The 19,449-nt window shown below is 49.6% G+C and overlaps 1 protein-coding gene across 1 annotated transcript in view; it reads right to left on the reverse strand.

The window, feature by feature from the left end:
* PTGFRN (prostaglandin F2 receptor inhibitor) overlaps window positions 1-19,449 on the reverse strand; it is an 88,604-nt gene that overhangs the window by 41,129 nt on the left and 28,026 nt on the right. The window contains exons 2-4 of the mRNA XM_056139064.1: window positions 11,033-11,401; window positions 7,815-8,228; window positions 2,503-2,883 (exon numbers count right to left, since the gene is read on the reverse strand). Of these exons, the coding sequence (XP_055995039.1) occupies window positions 2,503-2,883; window positions 7,815-8,228; window positions 11,033-11,401 (1,164 nt within the window). The remainder of the gene's footprint in view (window positions 1-2,502; window positions 2,884-7,814; window positions 8,229-11,032; window positions 11,402-19,449) is intronic.

Genomic DNA, 19,449 nt, shown 5'->3' on the forward strand with positions numbered 1-19,449 from the left:
TTCTTCTCTTCCCATTCCAAAAGATCCTCCCAAACCCTCTCTTGTTTGTCACCAGTACCTGTGTCTAGACCTGGTTAGGCCGTGATCGATATATGAGGTCTTCAAAGAGGCCCTTACACTGGAGTGCAGGCACATGTTCAGAAAAGAGAGAATCTCTTGGAGCTGCAGGCTAGAGGCAGGCTTGATGGCATGGCACAGTGCATCCAGGATCAGAGCAGTGAGACAGATTCAGCTCCACAGATGAAAAAATACATTCTTTTGGTGCTGACAATATCTGTTTTATTTTGAAGGTTGCTAAGGCGAGTTCTGGCTGGCCAACATTGCTCCAGCTTAGCACGGGCAGCGGGAATCAAAGCTCACCACATCTGCCCTGTGCCTTGTGCTTCTAAATTTCAGAAGAATCACTTTGCTACCAGGGACAACCAACTTGTTGCTTCGTCTCACTCTGCATTGGATGTAACTTCCACTTTTGCTCTTGCAACTGTTTTCCCTGAATCCTACCCCACCCCCCACCCCCCACCCCCCACCCCCGTGGGCCAGCTCCTCATCTTTGCCCCAAAATGCTTCATTCTCTAAACAGAGACTATGCCACAAACCCCAGAACCCTACTGATGGAGAGGCAGGGGAGGCTCAGTCTGAGTAGGGCGGAGGGGGATATTGGAAGCGAGACCACAGCGGCTGTGACTGCCTGGACTTGCAAGATCAGTGCAGAGCTGGAGAGACAACTCAAAGGGCAGCTCAAGGAGATGGGAGCAGGCAGGCCCTGGGCTGGATCCCTTGCACCATAAGGTTCTCTGAGCACTGTCAGGAGCATCCAGCTAGGAGCAGCCCCCAAGCACTGCTGGTATGACCCCCAAATCTGATAAAGAAAAAAATAAAATTAAATTAAAGCTCTGGGGTCAGAGAGATAGCACAGCAGGAAAGGCACTTGCCTTGTATGGGGCTGACCAAGGTCCCCAGCATCCCATATGGTCCCCCGAGCACTGCCAGGAATCATTTCTGAGTGCAGAGCCAGGAGTGATCCCTGAGCATCACCCGTGTGGGTCACTAAATAAATAAATTAAAAAAAAATAAAGATAAAACTCCATTCTACCTATTTGTCATCAGAGGAATGCTATGCTCCAAACAATTGTGGGTCGGCACTAAAATCCAACTTAGCCCAGGGAAAAGGGTGCTGGAAGGCTGGTCCCCAACTCTATACTAACGAAGGTGGAATCACTCCACCAGGACATCATCATGCCTCAGTTTCCTTGCAACTGATGGACAGTAGACTTTATAGAAATTAGTCAGCCCAGGGTGCAGGGGGTGCTGCGGGGGGGGGGGGGGGGGAGGGGCGGGGGAGCAGTACAGCATTTAGGAATCGAAGGGACAGTAAGAAAGAAGAATGAAAAGAAAAAAACATGAGCAATATCTAACTAGCCAGTGGCAGCAAATTGGTCAGGAGTCATGAGGGAAATTAGGTGCCCCAGGCAGGTGGAATGAGTCTATCAGAAACCAGAGCCTATGAAGCAAGAGATATTGGAACCTAAAATCATTCAGGGGGTTCCCAACCTCCCTGTACTTCCGGGAAACCCAGCAGCCAAATATTTAACAGGCCAGTTCACCGCCCAGTTAAATACTCTGGATTTTCTGGAGTGCACAGCTGCATTGGTGGCCATGCAACATGCCCAAACTCTACAACACTGACATGCAACGAGCACACGAGACTGGATGGGATGGAACACAGACACCAACCCATCTCGACGAATAAAAACATTAACACACAAGGCTTAACTTGTAACAACAGCTTAGTGAAACCTCAGACAAGGACATAATTTTGCCATGGTGAGATACAACAATTTTCACAAATTTTTTGCTATGGAAAATAAGGCATTGATCATTCTGTTATGCATAGTGGTAACAAGCAATCTAAAAATAAATTTTTGTGGGCCTGATATGGGGGGCAAGCGTGAGGGGTGGCTGGGAAAATGGGGACAATGGTGGAGGGAAGGCAACAGTGGTGGTGGGACTGGTGTTGGAATACTGAATGCCTGTAACAAATCATCATGAACAACTTTATAAATGAAGTGGAAAACAAATGGCTTTGTTTGAATGAAGTGGAATAAAATCATTGAGGGGTTCAGGGACTTTTGGTGGAGAGAAGTGCATTCCATGAAAGGGAAGAGGCCTGCCAGGTGGCAACCCCTGGCTGAACATACTTAGGTGTCCCAAGGAAGGGAGACGGGCCGAGTTCTTCCTCTGCCAAAGCTCTATTTCAAGAGTCATTCAGCAGCACCCAACCCTGCAAATCTCATCAACAAAAGGACATTCCATCCTCCCAAATGAGGGAACTGAGCCGACAGAGGCCATATTATCTAAACATTGCCCCGTGCCTTCCAGATTCAATTTCCACCAGTCTTGCTTTCAAGAAAGGGAAAGTCACGCAAAACACAACGTTCCCCAACTCCACCCCTGACGGATGATGTCCCAGAGGAGGAATGAAGCCATCCCTGTTCCACTCACCTTGCCAGGTCACCTCCACCTGGTGTGGGGGGGAAGTGGTCTCGGCCACCTTGTGCCAGCTCCTGTTGTGCCCAGGGGCCCAGAGTGCCACACTGCAGAAATAGTAGCCAGAGTTCTCTTTGCTAATGTCTCGGAGCAGTAAGTGGTAGGAGCGTGCATCCACATGGCTGATGGCAACATGAGGAGAACTATGCATGAGGGACTCCCGGTCCAGCCGCGCCAGCATGTGGGAACCCAGCAGGGTGCTGTCTGGAGTCCTGCTGTAGTACCACGTCACCTCGGGCCGCACATCATCCGTTCGGTCGGTAGTGATGTTACAGGCTAGGTCCAGCTCCGTGCCTTCAGTTACAGACATATTCCTGGCCACAGCTGCTTGGAGCGCTTCAGAAGTAGACAGACACACAGATCAGTTCGTCATGTTTGTGCCTTTCACTTGCCTCCCTCCTCGCAGAACTCCACCTCCTTTTCTCACCTCATTTGCCGCACACACAAGTAGAGGGGGCTGGAGAACTTTGTTATTGAAACCAATGCGTTATTGAAACCAACATTTCATGTCATAAAGAATGATAAGAGCAGCAAATGTTTACAGCAAATATTTACATGCCTAAACAATCTGTGAGTGACAGATTGAGATGCATTTCCTTTTACTGGAGGAAATGGCAGCACAGAACAATCTGAGTAACCTGTTCATGGCCATGCACATCATGGCTGTGCTGAGACAGGAGTCCAGGGTGCCATGAGGCTCTGCCTAAACAGTCACAGTGTCATCTGAAACACCAAAAGTGTGCTGGACATGGCAAGAAAAAAAAAGTATGTCTTTCCCTTGGGCTATAATTTGGGGGACTTTATAGAGAAAGATGGGATGAATTCTAACATACTGTCAGAAGTTGGAGGGGAGGCAGAGAGGGAGGGGAAAGCAGGGTTTTGGTAAAAGAGGGATACAGGAGGTAAGAACACTTGGCCTTGCACATTACTGACCCTGACTGAATTCCTAGCACCACATATGGTCCCCTGAGCACTGCAGGATGTAGTCGCACCTGCCCACATTCCCATGAAAGGAGGAGGAAAGTCAAATCAACACTAAGCCTTAGGAGTCAGCCTTCACATGGCTGCTACTGCTCCTCTGAAAAGGCACACCTCAGAGGCAGCAGGACACGCCAGGCAAAAGCACGGATTTGAAAGCCAAGCTCAAATATTTCTGGATTGTCCACATATTGCCCCTCCTCAGTCTACATAATGAGAGAGAGACCACATTTAGATGAAGAATTTGGGGTCACAGTCTCCAGGCGGATATGGTTTCATCATTCCCCCATCAAAGCCTTTTATATGGAAACAATTTTTCTGTATTCTGAGGATTTGTAAAAATAATTGGGCATCTGTAATCTGTAGAAAAAGAGCTCATGGCAATGCTCAGGGATGCACTTCAAGGTTCCAGGCAGCTAGCCCGCGGGGAGATTCACACTGGGCCCACGGCAGGTCAGAGCAAGGTGTGCAGAAGGAAAGTGCTGTCCAGATATGCAGGTTCCCCATCACCCGTCACACACCCCCAACCCCGCTACACCCCTGCATTCCCCGCCTCACCCCTGCATCCCCCGCTACACACCCCCCCACCGTGCTACAACCCTGCATCCCCCACCTCACCCCTGCATTTCCTGCTACACACACACCCATCCCCCGCTACATCCCCACCCCTGCTACACCCCTGCATCCCCCACTACACATACCCCCGTCCCCAGCTACACCCCCATCCCTCGCTGCACACACCCCCAAATACATGCCCCCATCCCCCATTACATCCCCATCCCCCACTCTATACCCCTCATCCCCTGCTACACCCCCATCCCCTGCTCCACACTCCCCCATTCCCTGCTGCAACCCCATCCTGTGCTTCACCTCCATCCCCGCTATACACCTCCACTCCTCGCTACACATCCCCATACCCCGCTATATACCCCATTCCCCCACTATACACCCCTCACCCCCCACTACACACCCCCATTCCCTAATAAATACCCTCAACTCCTGCTACACACACACATACACCCATCCCCTGCTACACACACACTCCATACCCCCAACACACCCTCCAACTCCCGCTATACACACACCCATCCCACACCCTCTTCCCCTCTACATGTACACACCACTCTGTCCCCTGCAACATGCACAGACCCCCTCTCTCCCACATAGCACACCCGTGCTATGTGGGAGAGGGCAGTGGGCACGCTACCAACACCTGCAACACTCAGGCTCCCCACATCCTGCGTGGCACCACTCAGGAGAGAATGGCCTCCAAGCCCAGTACTTTCATGTGATTATTTCCAAAGCCTGACAACATTTCAGAAGAATCCTCAGTCTCTGTGCCTCGTCCCAAACCCTCCACTCTCTTCGCCTCTCCTTGAAGAGGCCCAGACTCCCCCTGAAGATATGCTGCACCTGGGGGTGTGGCTGGACCATCTCTCCCACGTGAGTGCTCCACAACAACACTGGTGGTCCTTGGGCTCCCCCCAGTTGTGCCTCTTGTAAAAAGGGGTCTCTCTGGGGTCTCTCTGAGTTTACTGTTGGCAGAAAAGAGCACTCTGGGTGAAGCAGGGGCTGCGGGGGTGGTGGGGGGCATAGGCAGTCTGGTGTTTAGACATTCGGGGCATTTTCTACAGCCCCATAGATCCCTTGATGGTTTCTTCTCTACCAGGAGTGGAAGACGCTGTCTGCTCACATTCTGAATTTGGGGGGTCAACAGCCGGGAAACAGGATGAAGTGGGCTGATGGTGAGTGGGGAGAAGGGGGAAGAACCAGATTTAAGGGCAGGGTAATGCAAGAGGACTGCAGACACCTCAGAATCCACATGCTCAGATCAGCAGCAACCAGTGCACCCCAAACTTAGGGGAGGAGGTATGCCACAAAATGCCTTCAGTTCCATGAAGGACACAGCTTTGGGCTATTTGGCAAAAAGCACTAAAAGATTTAAGCCAGCTCAGGGCAAAGGAGTTCCCGCAGCAAGAGCAAGTTTACCTTCTAAGTCTGGGGTTCTTCCTGTTCTCTCTTTCGCATGAGTGTATGTTATTATAGTCTTGTTTTGTCCTTTTGTTTTGTCTCTCAAAGGGTGGTCCTGGGCCACCCCCCCATCCCCATGATTCTCTGTCAGCAATGCCTAATAGTGTTCTAGAGTTGCATGTGGTGAAGTTCCAAGAGCCAGCTGGTGAAGTTAGGTGCCTTAACCCTCATATGGTCTCTCCAGCCCTTGATGTGGTTCTCCTTCTCTGCCTCCTATTTTTCCTTTCTCCTTCTCCTCTTCTTTAAAATTGTGGGCCACACCCAGCAATGCTCAAGATTTACTCCTGGCTCTGCACTCAGAGATGACTCCTATTGGGCCTCAGGGAACCATATAGGGTGCAAAGGATTGAACACACGTCACCCAAGGCAAGCACCTTACACGCTGTACTATCTCTCTAGTCCCTGGTATGGTGGTTCTTAATGATGGTTCACAAGGAAAACTTCAGGAATTATTGGCTTGGATATAGAAAAATTTGACTTTTACAATCTCTACATAAAATACAGTATCTCTTCTGGTTGCAAACAAAGCAATGAAACTGAATAGAAATATCTATCCCTGGAACTCTGACCCCAATAGAGATCAGATACTTTCACATTACAATTGGCTGCAGATTTCTTGAAATATCATTTACATTCATCACTGCTTAGAAATTACAGTCATTGTTAAGCCTAGCATTATATCTTATTATTTAATGTCTTAACAAAATACAGCATTTGCTAGATGAAAATGTCTTAAAAATATTTTGATGATTAGTTGAGTATAACGGTTTTTCTGTATCACTCCATGTATGTATTTTATAAATTAAAACACATTAATTGTGAGAAAAAGTCTGTGGGCTGTCAAAGTAGCCTGGAGCACAGAGAGATTAGGAACCAGAAGGCTGATGGGAGAGCCAGATGCTAATGTGGCCTAAATTTTACAAGAGGGATTAGGGCTTTGCTGTCTGCTTCAAATACAAAGTTGCCTCAATGATTGATATGATTGATTTAAAGTCCTTCAGGAAATGTTCATTAACTTGCTCCCAATCTCAAACTCCCAATCCTTCCACCCTGCAGTTGTTTGGTGCTCCCTTATAATAACAGCCAAATGTTCCTTGGGACAGAGACCAATGAATCACTTCTGAGATGCCCCCACATCCATATGGAATGTAAACTTCTGCATCTGGTAGAACCAATTCCTCCCCTTGGGAAGAATTCCCCCTGCGCATTCACTGATAGTCCCGGGGGCTGGAGACCCTGAGTCTGCATGGAGGTGCATCCAGGGTGTCAGCAGAGCTGTGCAGAGGACGACTCCTGACTGGGGGGGGGGGGGGGGGTGTCAGTGTCTTTCCACCTGTCTCCCAGCCGAGCCTCAGCCCAGCCACACCATCACTGCATACTCAGGAGATGTGTCTACTAGGGTCTGCCCAGCTTATGAAACAAAAGCAATGACATGGCAGCATCTATGTCTATCCTGGATGACCATGGCCATCTGTCCATCCACCAGTCCTCCCAAACACAACCTCTCCATCCCTAACTTCAGTGGAAGCTCCCCAAGGCCTGAGAACAAGGTTCAAGCACCTCCAGGCTGGGCCCAGTATGTTCTCCACCAATGTCTACTGGCCACTGCTTTCCTTCCTATGTGGTTTCCTCTGAGTTAAAAGGCTGGTTCAAGGACGACGAACAATTTCTTACATTGGCCCTGGGATTGGCAGATCCTAGGGTGTGGGGTGGTCCACCAAGGACAAGAGGGATCCAGCCCCGGAGGGATGGAGCATCAGAGGGGCCTAGAATTGCAAGCCTGAAGCACCCAAGTAAGACAAAGAGTCTGGGGGTGAGCCAGACACACATCCCTAACCGCTGGCAAAAGGCAGATGCAGAGAGGTAGAAAACACCAAACATAGAAGAGAGAGGGATGAAGCCCCCCGGCAGCTTCTACAGAACAAATCCAGGCGGAAAACAGCTGCAGGGAGATTCCCAAGACTGCAAACCCCTCTACACAACACCCACATGCTTGCCCCAAAAGCCCCCCAAACCCATCGTCACTCTAGAGGAGCAGAACTCTGTTAGGGATGGAGGTTACCCCAGAAGTCTTTGTGGTAAAACAAGGCAATGGGGTGGGGGGTTGGGTGGGGGGCTGCGAAGCTGCTGCTCCTGGCTCTGTGCTGGGGCCCAGCACACACGAGGCCTGGGCTTCTCCCGCACCATCGCTCTTCTGCCCACCCCCCATGCCCACCGCCTCCCCCCCAGTCGGAAAGGTGTGGAGTCCACCTGCTCACCTGTGGGCTGGATCACCACCGTGGCCACTTCCACAGCTTTCTCTTGAATTTCTTGCCAGGAGCCCTGCTCGCCGATCCACTCGCTGACCACGCAATGGTAGGTCCCCTGGTCGGCGGACAGCAACCGGGCCATGGAGAGGCGGTAGCCGTCGATGCCCTCAGTGTCCAGGCGCACGTCCCCGGCGCGGTAGCGCTGCTCATAGCCGGGGCCTGGGCGGAACCTGCCCTCGTGCGTCAGGGCCAGCACTGCGCGCTGGACACCGCTGCGCGCCACCTCCCAGCGCAGCGCCACGTGAGTGTGCAGCGGAGACGCCGTGGACGCGGCACAGTGCAGCGTCAAGGGCTCGCCCTCCCGCAGGCGCAGGACGGGCAGGGGTCGCAGGGCTGGGCTCAGGCGCAGGGCGTCAGCCAGCACTGCGGGGAGAGGGCACAGCTCACCACCCGCACCCCTTCAGCACCCCATCCCAACATGCCCCACTCATCACACCTACCCCTCTGCCCTCCCCAACGCCCCCCGTCCACCAGCACCTGAACCCTCCAACACATCCCACCGGTCAGCACCCCCACCTCGAAACACCCCGACCTCAGACCCCTCTTGTAAGGGAGGCTGTGATCTTGAGCAGTTTTCTGTCCTTTTCTCAGTTTTTATATTGTCCACGTCCACAACTGCACACTTTCTCATGCAACTTGCCTGTGATCCCAACTGAATTTCTCACTGGAACCTTGGAGGAGAGGAACCTACAACTGCTAGTACTGGGCAGTAGGCATTCCCCTTGGGGAGCGGTGCCAGGGATCAGACCTCACAGTGTTTGCATTCAAAGCAAGCACCCAGTCATTTGAGCAGCTGCCTCCCCATTCAAGCTTCAGTTACATTTCTGCTTTTTTTGTTGTTGTTGGCCACATTCAGCTGCGACTAGGGCTACTCATGGTCTGGTGCTTGGGATCCATATACGCACCTGGACACAAAACGCGTGCCCATCCGTTTGACCTGTCTCTCCCGCCAACTTTTCTTGGGATCTTAGCACAAAAATTTGTAAGTCTACAACTGTACCTCATGGTGTTTCACTAATAAAAGTTAAAAAAAAAAAAAGGTTTTATACAATATACCTTTTTTTTTTTTTTTGGCTTTTTGGGTCACACCCAGCGATGCACAGGGGTTACTCCTGAGCTTGGCACTCAGGAATCACTCCTGGCAGTGCTCAGGGGACCTTATGGGATGCCGGGAATCGAACTCGGGTCGGCCGCGTGCAAGACAAATGCCCTTCCCGCTGTGCTATGGCTCCAGCCCCCATGCAATATACTTTTTCTAACCATAACTATGGCCAATCAACAGTAACTGAATGCATGTGTTATTTATTTTTTGCCATGCGAGATCAAACCCAGAGCCTCATACATATAAGGCATGGTGACAGGGCTTGCTGTTACACTATATTTATTTTTGCTTTGGGGACCATACCCAGCTGTACTCAGGGCTCACAACCTGGCAGGGACTAGGGTATCGGGGATCAAACTTGGGTCAACCATGTGCAAGGGAAGTGCTCTACCTGCCATACTGTCTTTATGGCCCCTATTAATGTGGAAGAAATTGCTTTATCTCCGATGTCTCAGTTTCCTCATCTCTAAGGCAGAGTGACATCTGGACCAATCTCAGCTAGGGCCCAAAGAGTTTAGTGAGTTCTTGGGGGAAAGTGCCCGGGGCAGTGCCTGGCTCTTGACACTCATGGGAATGACCAGTAACTGCTAGGGCTGGAGTGATAGTACAGCAGGTGGGGCACTGGTCTTGTGTACAGTCAACTCAGGCTTGATCCTCAGCATTCCCCCATATGGTTCCCTGAGCTGGTCAGGAGTGATTCCTGAGTGCAGAGCCAGGAATAACCCCCCAGGCATTACCAGGTGTGGCCTGAACACACACACACACACACACACACACACACACACACACACATACACACACACACACACCCCTAAAAAAGGGGAAAAAAAAAGCTATTGCTGAGAAACTGGCCTACACCATGGATAGAGCAAAGATGCTGAGGGATCTGGGAGGATTGCAGCATGAGGCAGAGAGTGAAAGCAGAGCAGGAGGAGCAGCTTGGCCCCCTGGCCTAGGACTGTCTAAGAATGACCAGGGTGAGCAGAGATCCTGCAAATCAGCCAGGCACACATATCTGATGCCTTGGCTACGGCTTGTTAGAGCCACTAGGGACGAGCCCTAGAAAAAGGAGCAGAGATCACAGACATGCTGGTGCGAGCCATTTGGGAGAGGCAGTGTGAGCATGGTGGTGCAAAAGGCAGCTACCAGCCACCAGGCCCGTCTCTTCTTGCCTCACCACTCATCACGTATGGATCCCTGACACTGCTCCAGGGTCTCTGAGAAGGGACTCCTCTAGATTTCAGGGTCTGAAACTGTGTGTGTATGTGCATGTATGTGTGTGATTTAAAAAAAAAACTGGCAATAGCAAAACGTTTCTCAATGACCAAAAAAACATACATACTCAAAATCAAACACCTAAAAAGCAACCAAGGTGTGCACCTGCGCTGCATTTCTTAGGTGACAAGGGGTTGGAAGTGAAACCATGTAACAGGCACTAGATTACAGGAGAAAGTACTACGCTTCTCAAGGACATGTGGCACAGACCTACCTGTAATGCCAAATGAATAGGAAGATCAGAACAATGACGGAAAAAACCCTTGCACGTCCTTAGGATGTGTCAAAGGGAATGAGAGATGGGAGGGGGAAGGGGCATAGGCAGGAAACAAGGTCAGAAGGGGGAACGCTGGAGAAGGTGGAGAGGTGCTGCTCCAGTGTAGACAAGTTCACAAAACCTTGATGGCAGACTGTGATACAGGGGAGGAAACTGAGGCACATGGCATGTCCACCGCCAGGTGGCAGAGCCAATGGCTGGACTGGTGAACATGGGCAGAGCTCCGCTCTCTCCAGCTCCAACTGCCCAGAGACAGTGGAGTGAGAAATGAGAGCAGACAGTTCTCAATGAGGGCAGAGAACTAGCACAGCGGGAAAGGCACCTGCCTTGCACGTGGCCGATCACAGTTCAATCCCTGGAACCACATATGGTCCCCTGATCCCCTCTAGGAATGATCTGAGCACAGAGCCAGAGTAAGCCCTGAACATCTCTCAGCATAGCAAAAATTAAAAAGACTGTCAACAGACCACCTGAGCTGAGTGGCTGGGGAAAGCCAGGTGAGTGCAGACCCACCTTGCACCTGCACCGTGTCTTCATAGTTTCCCTGCACGGTGGCATCTGTGCTGGGAGTGGAGCACTTGTAGAAGCCCTGGTCTGCAGGTTGCACGTTCTGGATGCGCAGCTCCACAGCATCATTGGCAGTTCTCCGCAGGACGATCTCCCCACGCTGCAGCCGCTCGCGGTACTGCTGTGCCGGAAAACCCACCTCCCAGGTGCTGGCCAGCTCCACGTAGCTGCTGCCCAACGGGGAGAAGCTCCAGTCGAAGTTCTGTTCACTGGGGCCATCGTAGTCGCTGACATTGCAGGGGATGACCAGCTCGGTGCCCACCACCCGCACCAGGCTGCCCCTGGGCACTCTCACCACGCGCCCCTGACAAAGAGCTGCAACGACAAGGGGTGAAAAGTAGGTCACTCATCCTGGGAGGGCTTTTCTGTGTCGAGGCTGCAAACCGCACATTCCAGAGGCTGTCAGTGAACCACGGCCTGGTGCTCACCTCTGAAATGGAGGAATCCCTCACTTGCTTCCTGGGCATTCACGGGGAAGCCAGGGTGTTGTACCAGAAGTTTGCTTTATAAACACACAAACAGAGACTTGGCAGGGAAAAACAAGGAGGTTTATTTACACTGGCTGGCCGATCTCAGAGCTAGAGCTAGGCAAAGCTATGAAGCTACTGGCTCAGGTCCAGGGGTTCCAAGAGAACTTAAATAGAGCATCTGAGGGATGTGTGACTTCTTATCAAGTGTGAGGCAGTACAGCAATGAAGCTGGGATTACATCATGGCATCAAGTATAGCGCTGATGCCGGGGTGACAGTGTAAGATAAGGAGTTAAAGGCACGATGTCCTAAGTAAAGGCATTTCTCCAAGGGGAGTTGGTAAGTGTGCTTACAGCAGAAAAAGGGAGCTTCCTGAAACCGAAGTCCTGTAATTATGTGGTTAACAACATGCACAAGTAAGTTATGAATCACAAATACAGGACAGAAGTCCCTGTGGGCTGGGCAGAGGGTGTATGAGCAGGAGGCCCAGATCTATCCCAAACTCCCAAGAAGAAAACTAATAAAGAATAAATAGAAGCTCATTAAGCTCAGAAAGGTAGCTGAAAGAGCAAGTCCCAGGTGAGAACCCAGGGCTACACAGTCCTCATCCCCTGTCCCTCCAAGTGAGGTCCTGGGGGCCACACAGTACCTATCCCCTGTCCCTCTGACTGTGGTCCTGGAGGGCCTGCAGGAGCCTCACGGGGAGGCTGAGCAGTGACTCTGGCCGGAAGCAGCCTCTGGGTTCCTTAGGCAACTGCTTGGGAGGGCCCTCACTTTCCACCCCAGGAAGGCCGACTCCCCACAAACCCAAACAGCTTCTTCCTTTCTCTATCACTACTTAACATACCCACTATCACTCAAAGTGACGGGGAAATATTTTACAATCTGTGTGAAAGAAAAAGACACAGCTAACCAAGTATTTACATTCCTGCCCACCCTATTTCAACCCTTGTCCCTGGAGACCGACCCGAGGCAAGTCTCCTAACACCAGACTCAGTGATAGATGCTCAGTGATTTTTTAATCAGTGATTTTTTAATCCTCTAGCAGTCTGTTGATAAAATAATTTAACACCAGTTATCTGACATACTAATTTTAAAATATGATGACTCTACTAAGTATTAATTTTCTATTTTCTGGTTCATTTCTTTCTTTCTACTCTTCACTCTGATCTAAATTCAGAATGAGGAGAGGGAAGCCTGCAGGCAAGAGTGGGCTCTGGTGGTTGCTGGGCACTGTCAGGAACAAGGCCACTCCCAGGCCAGGAGATACCACTGTCTACCCCCGAGAGTACATTTTTTTCTGGCGGCACCAGGTATATGCCACCCTATGTGATATCTTCACTGCAATGAACTTCCCAATTTTGTAGTGCACTAAACCCAGTGAAGTTGTCCAGCCCCTTTCTGAGACTCTATGCATTGCAATCAATTGCTGTGTCTGCAATCAGGCCACTTTTTGTCTTGTTTGGGTCCCACATCCAGCTGTGCTCAGGGATCACTCACTCCTGCAGAGCTCAGGAGACCATAAACGATGCCAGGAATCAAACCTAGCTCAGCTGCCTGCAGGACAAGTGCTTAATCCTTCTACTAGCACAGCGGTAGGGCGTTTGCCTTGCACGTAGCCAACATGGCTGACCCGAGTTTAATTCCTCCGCCCCTCTCGGAGAGCCCGGCAAGCTACCGAGAGTATCTCGCCCGCACGGCAGAGCCTGGCAAGCTCCCCGTGATGTATTCGATATGCCAAACACAGTAACAACAAAGTCTCCAATGGAGACGTTACTGGGCCCGCTGGAGAAAATCGATGAACCACGGGAGGACAGTGACAGTGACAGCTCTCTGGCCCAATATTTCACTTAGACCTGAGAGATGCACTTTCAGTTTCCTCAGCTACAGAACAGGACAAGAAGCATGCTAGGAGTGTACAGAATAGCCAGCCACGCAACACGACAAGTCAGTCACGCAATATGGTACAGTGAAGTGTGAGCTTCTCTATTTTCAATTTTGTGTTGGTTTTTATAGGCCCGGTCCCAGCATTCCTGAGCCCAGCAGCGTGGACCTGATGGCTTTGTGCTCAGGCTGGCACTGCAGTGGTCACCAAAGTGGTCAGCAAAGCTTAAGGTCCTGTGTCATGCCAGTGATCAAACTCAGGGCCTGCCAGGCCTGTGCTCTACCCCTTGGAGCCCTATCCCTTTTGAATTCTTTGTTGGAGATTGAAGAGTGGTCCCCACTTTCACCCTTCAGAATTTGTCTGCTGAAGTTCTAGCCTCAGAATATGACCTTGTTTGGGAATATGATCATTGCTGATGTCACCCATTAAACTGTAATGAGGACACAGGAATGTCAACAGGCCTCTAATTCAATCACCGGGATCCTTCAATAAAGGAGATTCATGGGGAGTGGGCATAGTGGTGTGGGAGAGAGCCCCTGAGAGGTATCCCCCCGAGCCCTGGAGAGGATCAGCTCCAGTGCTGTCAACGATCATGATCACGACCATCCTGTTATTCGTCGATTGCCTTGAGCAGGCCCCAGTAACGTCTCCTTCGTCCTAGCCCTGAGATTTTTTAAAAAGTGCCATATTCAAGGCTCTTTCCGAGTTAGGAGAATGAGACCCATCATTGTTACTGGTATTTGGCATATTGGGTACGCCACGGGGAGTTTGCCAGACTCTGCCACGTGGGCAGGTTACATTCGGTAGCCTGCCAGTTTGTCCAAAGTAGGAATGAGATAATAAAATGTCATAATAAGATGTCGCGTGGCTGCGAATGTGGCCGCGTGGTTCCAGGAGCTGGGTTTTATAGTCTCTGAATCTTGGCCGCTGATGGGATTACACGGCACCAGGGGGCCAGTTGGTGGGTGTGACCCCTGCCTACTGGAATTTGGAGGATCTGGGTGGAGGATGCTCAGCCCCGATCTGAGCAGGCTTGGAGATCTCAGCCCCGGGACCCGCATGCCTTTGTTCTTCTGCCGGTACCTTCATGCTTGTGGAGAGTGGTCTCAGCATGGTGGTGGCTGGTTCTGGAGGTCTTCGGCTGCCGGAGCCCTGGTTGGGGCGGGGAGGGAAACTCAACCCACTCCCCTCCAAGGGACCCTGGCGAGGACAGCCAGGCGCGGGGGCAGGAGCATCCTCCACCCAGATCCTCCAAATTCCAGTAGGCAAGGGTCACACCCACCAACTGGCCCCCTGGCACCGTGTAATCCCATCAGCGGGCAAGACTCAGAGACTATAAAACCCAGCTCCCAGAAGAGAACAATGCAGAGTGCTGTCAACATTGCCTTTTAAATACACACATGTGATCACATCAATTTCCCAATGTCTTCCCCTAAAGGCCAGAGAGATAGTCTACAGGTAAGGCACTGGTATCCCACAGTGTTCCCCAAATCTACCAAGAGTGATCCTTGAATGCAGAGCCAGGAGTAAGCCCAGTATACAGACCCCCAAACAAAATCAAAATGTCTTCCCTGGCTCCCCATGGCCTGTGGTGAAATTTAATTCATCTCCCAGATACCTGCATAGCCCTTTTTTTTTTCACATTAGAAATATCTTTTTTTTTTTAAAAAATTTTACTGAATCACCCTTACCTTGGCACTCTAACCCATGCCCTGGATGTCTGCAACGCCTGCAAGGGGGCTTCTGGCTTTAGCCCTTGGCTCTTCACACAATACAGAGCTTGTATGTGTGAGTATGTGCTGGACAACAAACCCACCCACAGGAGGCAAGTGTTCAACCTGCAAGCCAGCACCCAGAACAGGACCTGGGACCCAGTGGTTGTTCACTGGCCACTGGCTGAATGAATGAGCCACACAAGGTTACTCACAGTCTAATCCACAGCAGTCACCCCGCTTCACCTTCTTTCCTTCTCCCGAATATACTCTCTATACTCCAGCTAGCCAGCGACCTTGGGTGCCCTAGGAGATGCCATACCTCTACTCTGTGCCTCCTCCCCTCAGCAACTTCCTCCATCTTCTCCCCTGAATGACTTCCTAGCACCTCCTCCATGAAGTCTTTCTCCATTCCCTTGGCCTCCCTCAGGCATTCCTGCCTCCATGCTTCAACTCAACCTACAGAAGTGCCTTCCTCACTGCCTAGGTAATAGGACTGCAGGGAAAAGTAAAGCAGGTATGAACAGATGCTGGGAAGATCAAATTCTCTTCCAGAAAGATATGAACCCAAACACTGCTTCTTGCATGCAGAACTGCGATGCTCCTGGTCCTGGTAAAACAAGATTTAAGATCTTGATAACAGGATTTTATCTTGCTACTTCCAATCTGGTTTTTAGTACAGATTTCCTTTAATATTGTTAAATCACAATGTTATTAAAAAAATAAATGCTTTGTCAAAATCAGAGCATATTGCTCTTCCAAAGAAAAAAATAATTCTACACAGCCACACACTGCAAATTTTTGTCAAAACCTCTTGTAATGGTTGAGAAATGAAAGAAAATAGGGAAGAAAAAACTTTTTCTGTTTTCCATATTCAAACAATATTTCAAGAGTCCCAAACACTTTGCTATCTGATATAGTATTGTCTTTTTTGTATGGGGGGGGGGGGCTTTGTCATTTATTTTTGCTTATGGAGGTCTTTTGGGGGTGTGGGGGAGGCAGGTATTACACACAGTGGTGCTCAGAACTTACTCCTGCTATGCTCTCAGGAATCACTCCTGGCAAGAACAGATGCAGTGCCTGGGGATTGGACACAGGTCAGCACATGCAAGGCAAGAGCCCTACCTACTGGACTATCTTTGGCCCCTGAACATGTCTTTCTAGTGTGTGCCTTGCATGTGTAATGTCCTGGGTCTGATCCCAATACCAACATAAATAAATAGTCTATGCTGAGTATCAACTTAATATAATGATTTTATTTTTTTTCCCAGGGGTCAGCATAAGAAATCTAAATAGAAAAGCCTTTTCTGTGTTTTTTGTTTGTTTGTTTTTGAGGAGACAGCTAAAGTGGTAGAGCTCTGGCTAGCAAGCAACAGGCCCCGTGTGTGATCCCTGATACCACATGGCCCAGAGCAGCAGAAGCCTGGGTGTGGGCCACACCACCAGGGTTGGGCAGCACTGCTCTGTGAAGCTGAACTCCACACCTGTCAGGCCCCAGCAGCCCCAGGACACCCAGGACTATGCTGGGGTGATCCTATGTGAACATAAGAAGTCCCTCTGAGGACACAGCAGTGTGTTCACTGATACAAGACTGCCTATCATGAAATCCCCTTAAAATTTAGTATCCCGGGTTCAGAGCTATAGTATAGTGGGGAGGGCACTTGCTTTGCATGTGGCCAATCCAGGTTCAATCCCCAACACCACTATGGTCCCGAGTCCTATCAGGAGTGATCCCTAAGCACAGAGTCAGGAGTAAGCCCTGAGAAACACTGGGTGTAAACCCCAAACATACAAAATAAGTAAAACAAAAAAATCAGTATCAGGAGGGGCTGTAGATAAGACACTTGCCTCACATAGGACAGACCCAGTTTGTTCCATAGCACTAAATATGGTCCCCTGAGCAAAACCTGAAGTTACTCCTAAGAACAGACCCAGGAATAGCCCCTGAGCACTGTCAGGTGTGACCCATAACAATAACAATTGTCTTTCCCGTTGTTCATCAATTTGCTCGAGCGGGCCCAGTAACGTCTCCATTGGAGACTTTGTTGTTACTGTGTTTGGCATATCAAATACATCACGGGTAGCTTGCCAGTCTCTGCTGTGCGGGCAAGATACTCTCGGTAGCTTGTCGGGGCTCTCCGAGAGGGGCGGAGGAATCGAACTCGGGTCAATAAAATAAATAATAATTTAGTATCAGGAAAGGGGAAAAAAAGAAAGAACCTGGTGATTGATCACTGTATTATTTTCTCCTAGAAACAAGAACTTACAGTGATGCTTCCTGACCCCATGCAGCTCTGAGTAGTCAGGGCACCCAGAGAGGGGTGAGTGGGCCCAGTACCTACCAACCCAGAGCCCTGGAAGCCCAATACCTCCACACTCCACAATCGCCACCTGGCTCATGGCTGGGCTACACTGAACTTCACTGCTCAGGATGAGCCTTATCCAGAAATGAATCTGTTGAATTCCTCAGGTATGCAGGTTTTATGTCTATGTCTTTGTGACTGAAATCTCCAGGCTTTCATGGATTCGGGGACAGGCTTCCTCCCACTATCTCCCTGTACTTCTGGAAGCCACGGCAATCATGCCCATAAAACCACCTCCAGCGCCAAGTAAGCTCATTCACAGGCCATGATCAGAGGCTCATAAATACATCTCAAAAGAGACCAACAAGTTGCAGAGATGTTTCTGGACCCTGTGTTAGGCTGTTATCTGGGGCACCCAAAAAGGGGCCAGTGGGCCCATCATCCGCCCAAACAGAGCCCTAGCAACCAAACAGCTCCACAGCCCATAACCGCTGCCATGGTCAGGGCCAGACACCATGTTTGGGATGAGCCTCATCCAGAAATTAATCTGTTGAAAAACTCAGGTATGCGGGTTTTGTGACCAAAATCTCCAGGCTTTCAGAGTTGGAGGTGGGCTACCCCCCCCCCAACACACCCCAATTTCCCTGTGCTTCTGGAAGCCCTGACAATCATGTACACACCCCAAAGTCAGGATCCAGTAAAAAAAATTTAACTTCAGCTTTATCACCCTGTTAATAATTTTGGACTTCCTGGTGTGCATAACTATACATCTCAAACTCTACATCACTGATAAACCAGGAGTAACACACCACATTGGATGGGATGTAAAGTAATCACAAAACTAATCTTGATTCACAAAACATAAACACACAAAGCTTAACCTATAGCAACGGGTTAGTAATCTCTTATACTTAATGGCTTAATGGTGCCATGGTAAGATACAACAATTTTCAGTAACTTTCTTCTAAGGAAACATTTTAGCAAATTATTCATAACCAGCAACATAAAATAAATTGTGGAGGGCAACTGTAGACTTGAGGGGTAATTGGGAAAATTAAAAATAACAGTAATGGGAAGGTGCAATGATGCAATGGTGTAGGAACACTGAAATTATCATGAACAACTTTATAAAAAAACATGCAAATTAAAAAAAATAGAAATAAGAACTTGATCAGATTGATATCTTGTACCACTTATGCCAATTACCATAGACAACCCAGTGTGTCTAATACTCAAGATAAAATAAGGATACGCCAATACTACACTTAATCACTTAATCACTTAATCCCCGTTATTCATCGATTTATTCGAGCGGGTGCCAGTAACGTCTCCATTCATCCCGGTTGCGTGCTAGCGTAGCCCAATGGTATCTGTTCGTTTTAGGAACATGTAGAGCCTCAAACCGATCATTTAGGGTCTTGACGAAGAAGTCTGACCATCTTATAGGTGGGCGTCCACGTGATCTTTTGATGTCTCGTGGAATCCAATCAGTAATGGCTCTAGTCCAGCGGTTGTCTGTAAACCTCATTACGTGTCCAACCCATCTGATTTTTGATGTCTTGGCAAATGAGACAGCATCCCTGATTCTTGAGCGTTGACGAAGATCAGAACTCCGGATTCTATCTCTCATTTGAGTGAATCGTGATATTCCAAGCATAGTTCTTTCGATTCCTCTTTGAGAGACCCGAATAGTGTTCTCATCCTGTTTTCGTAGGGTCCAGGTCTCTGAGGCATATGTTAATGCAGGAAGAACAGTGGAATCAAAGAGATGTGCTCGTAGCTGGAGGTTCTTTGTCCTTTTAGTTATTTCTTCAATGCTCTTGAAGGCATTCCAAGCCGCTCTCTTCCTCCTGCGCAACTCAGGTGCCAGGTCATTCATCATGTTAATTTCTCGACCTAGGTATATATAACTGCTGCATTCGGAGATGGTGGTTCCGTTGAGAGCGAATGGAGCGTCAGGAACAAGGCTGTTTCTCATAAACATTGTCTTCGCA

Source organism: Sorex fumeus, unplaced genomic scaffold (genome assembly GCF_029834395.1).
Source record: "Sorex fumeus unplaced genomic scaffold, SorFum_2.1 ptg000131l, whole genome shotgun sequence".
In the NCBI taxonomy this organism is placed as follows: domain Eukaryota; kingdom Metazoa; phylum Chordata; class Mammalia; order Eulipotyphla; family Soricidae; genus Sorex; species Sorex fumeus.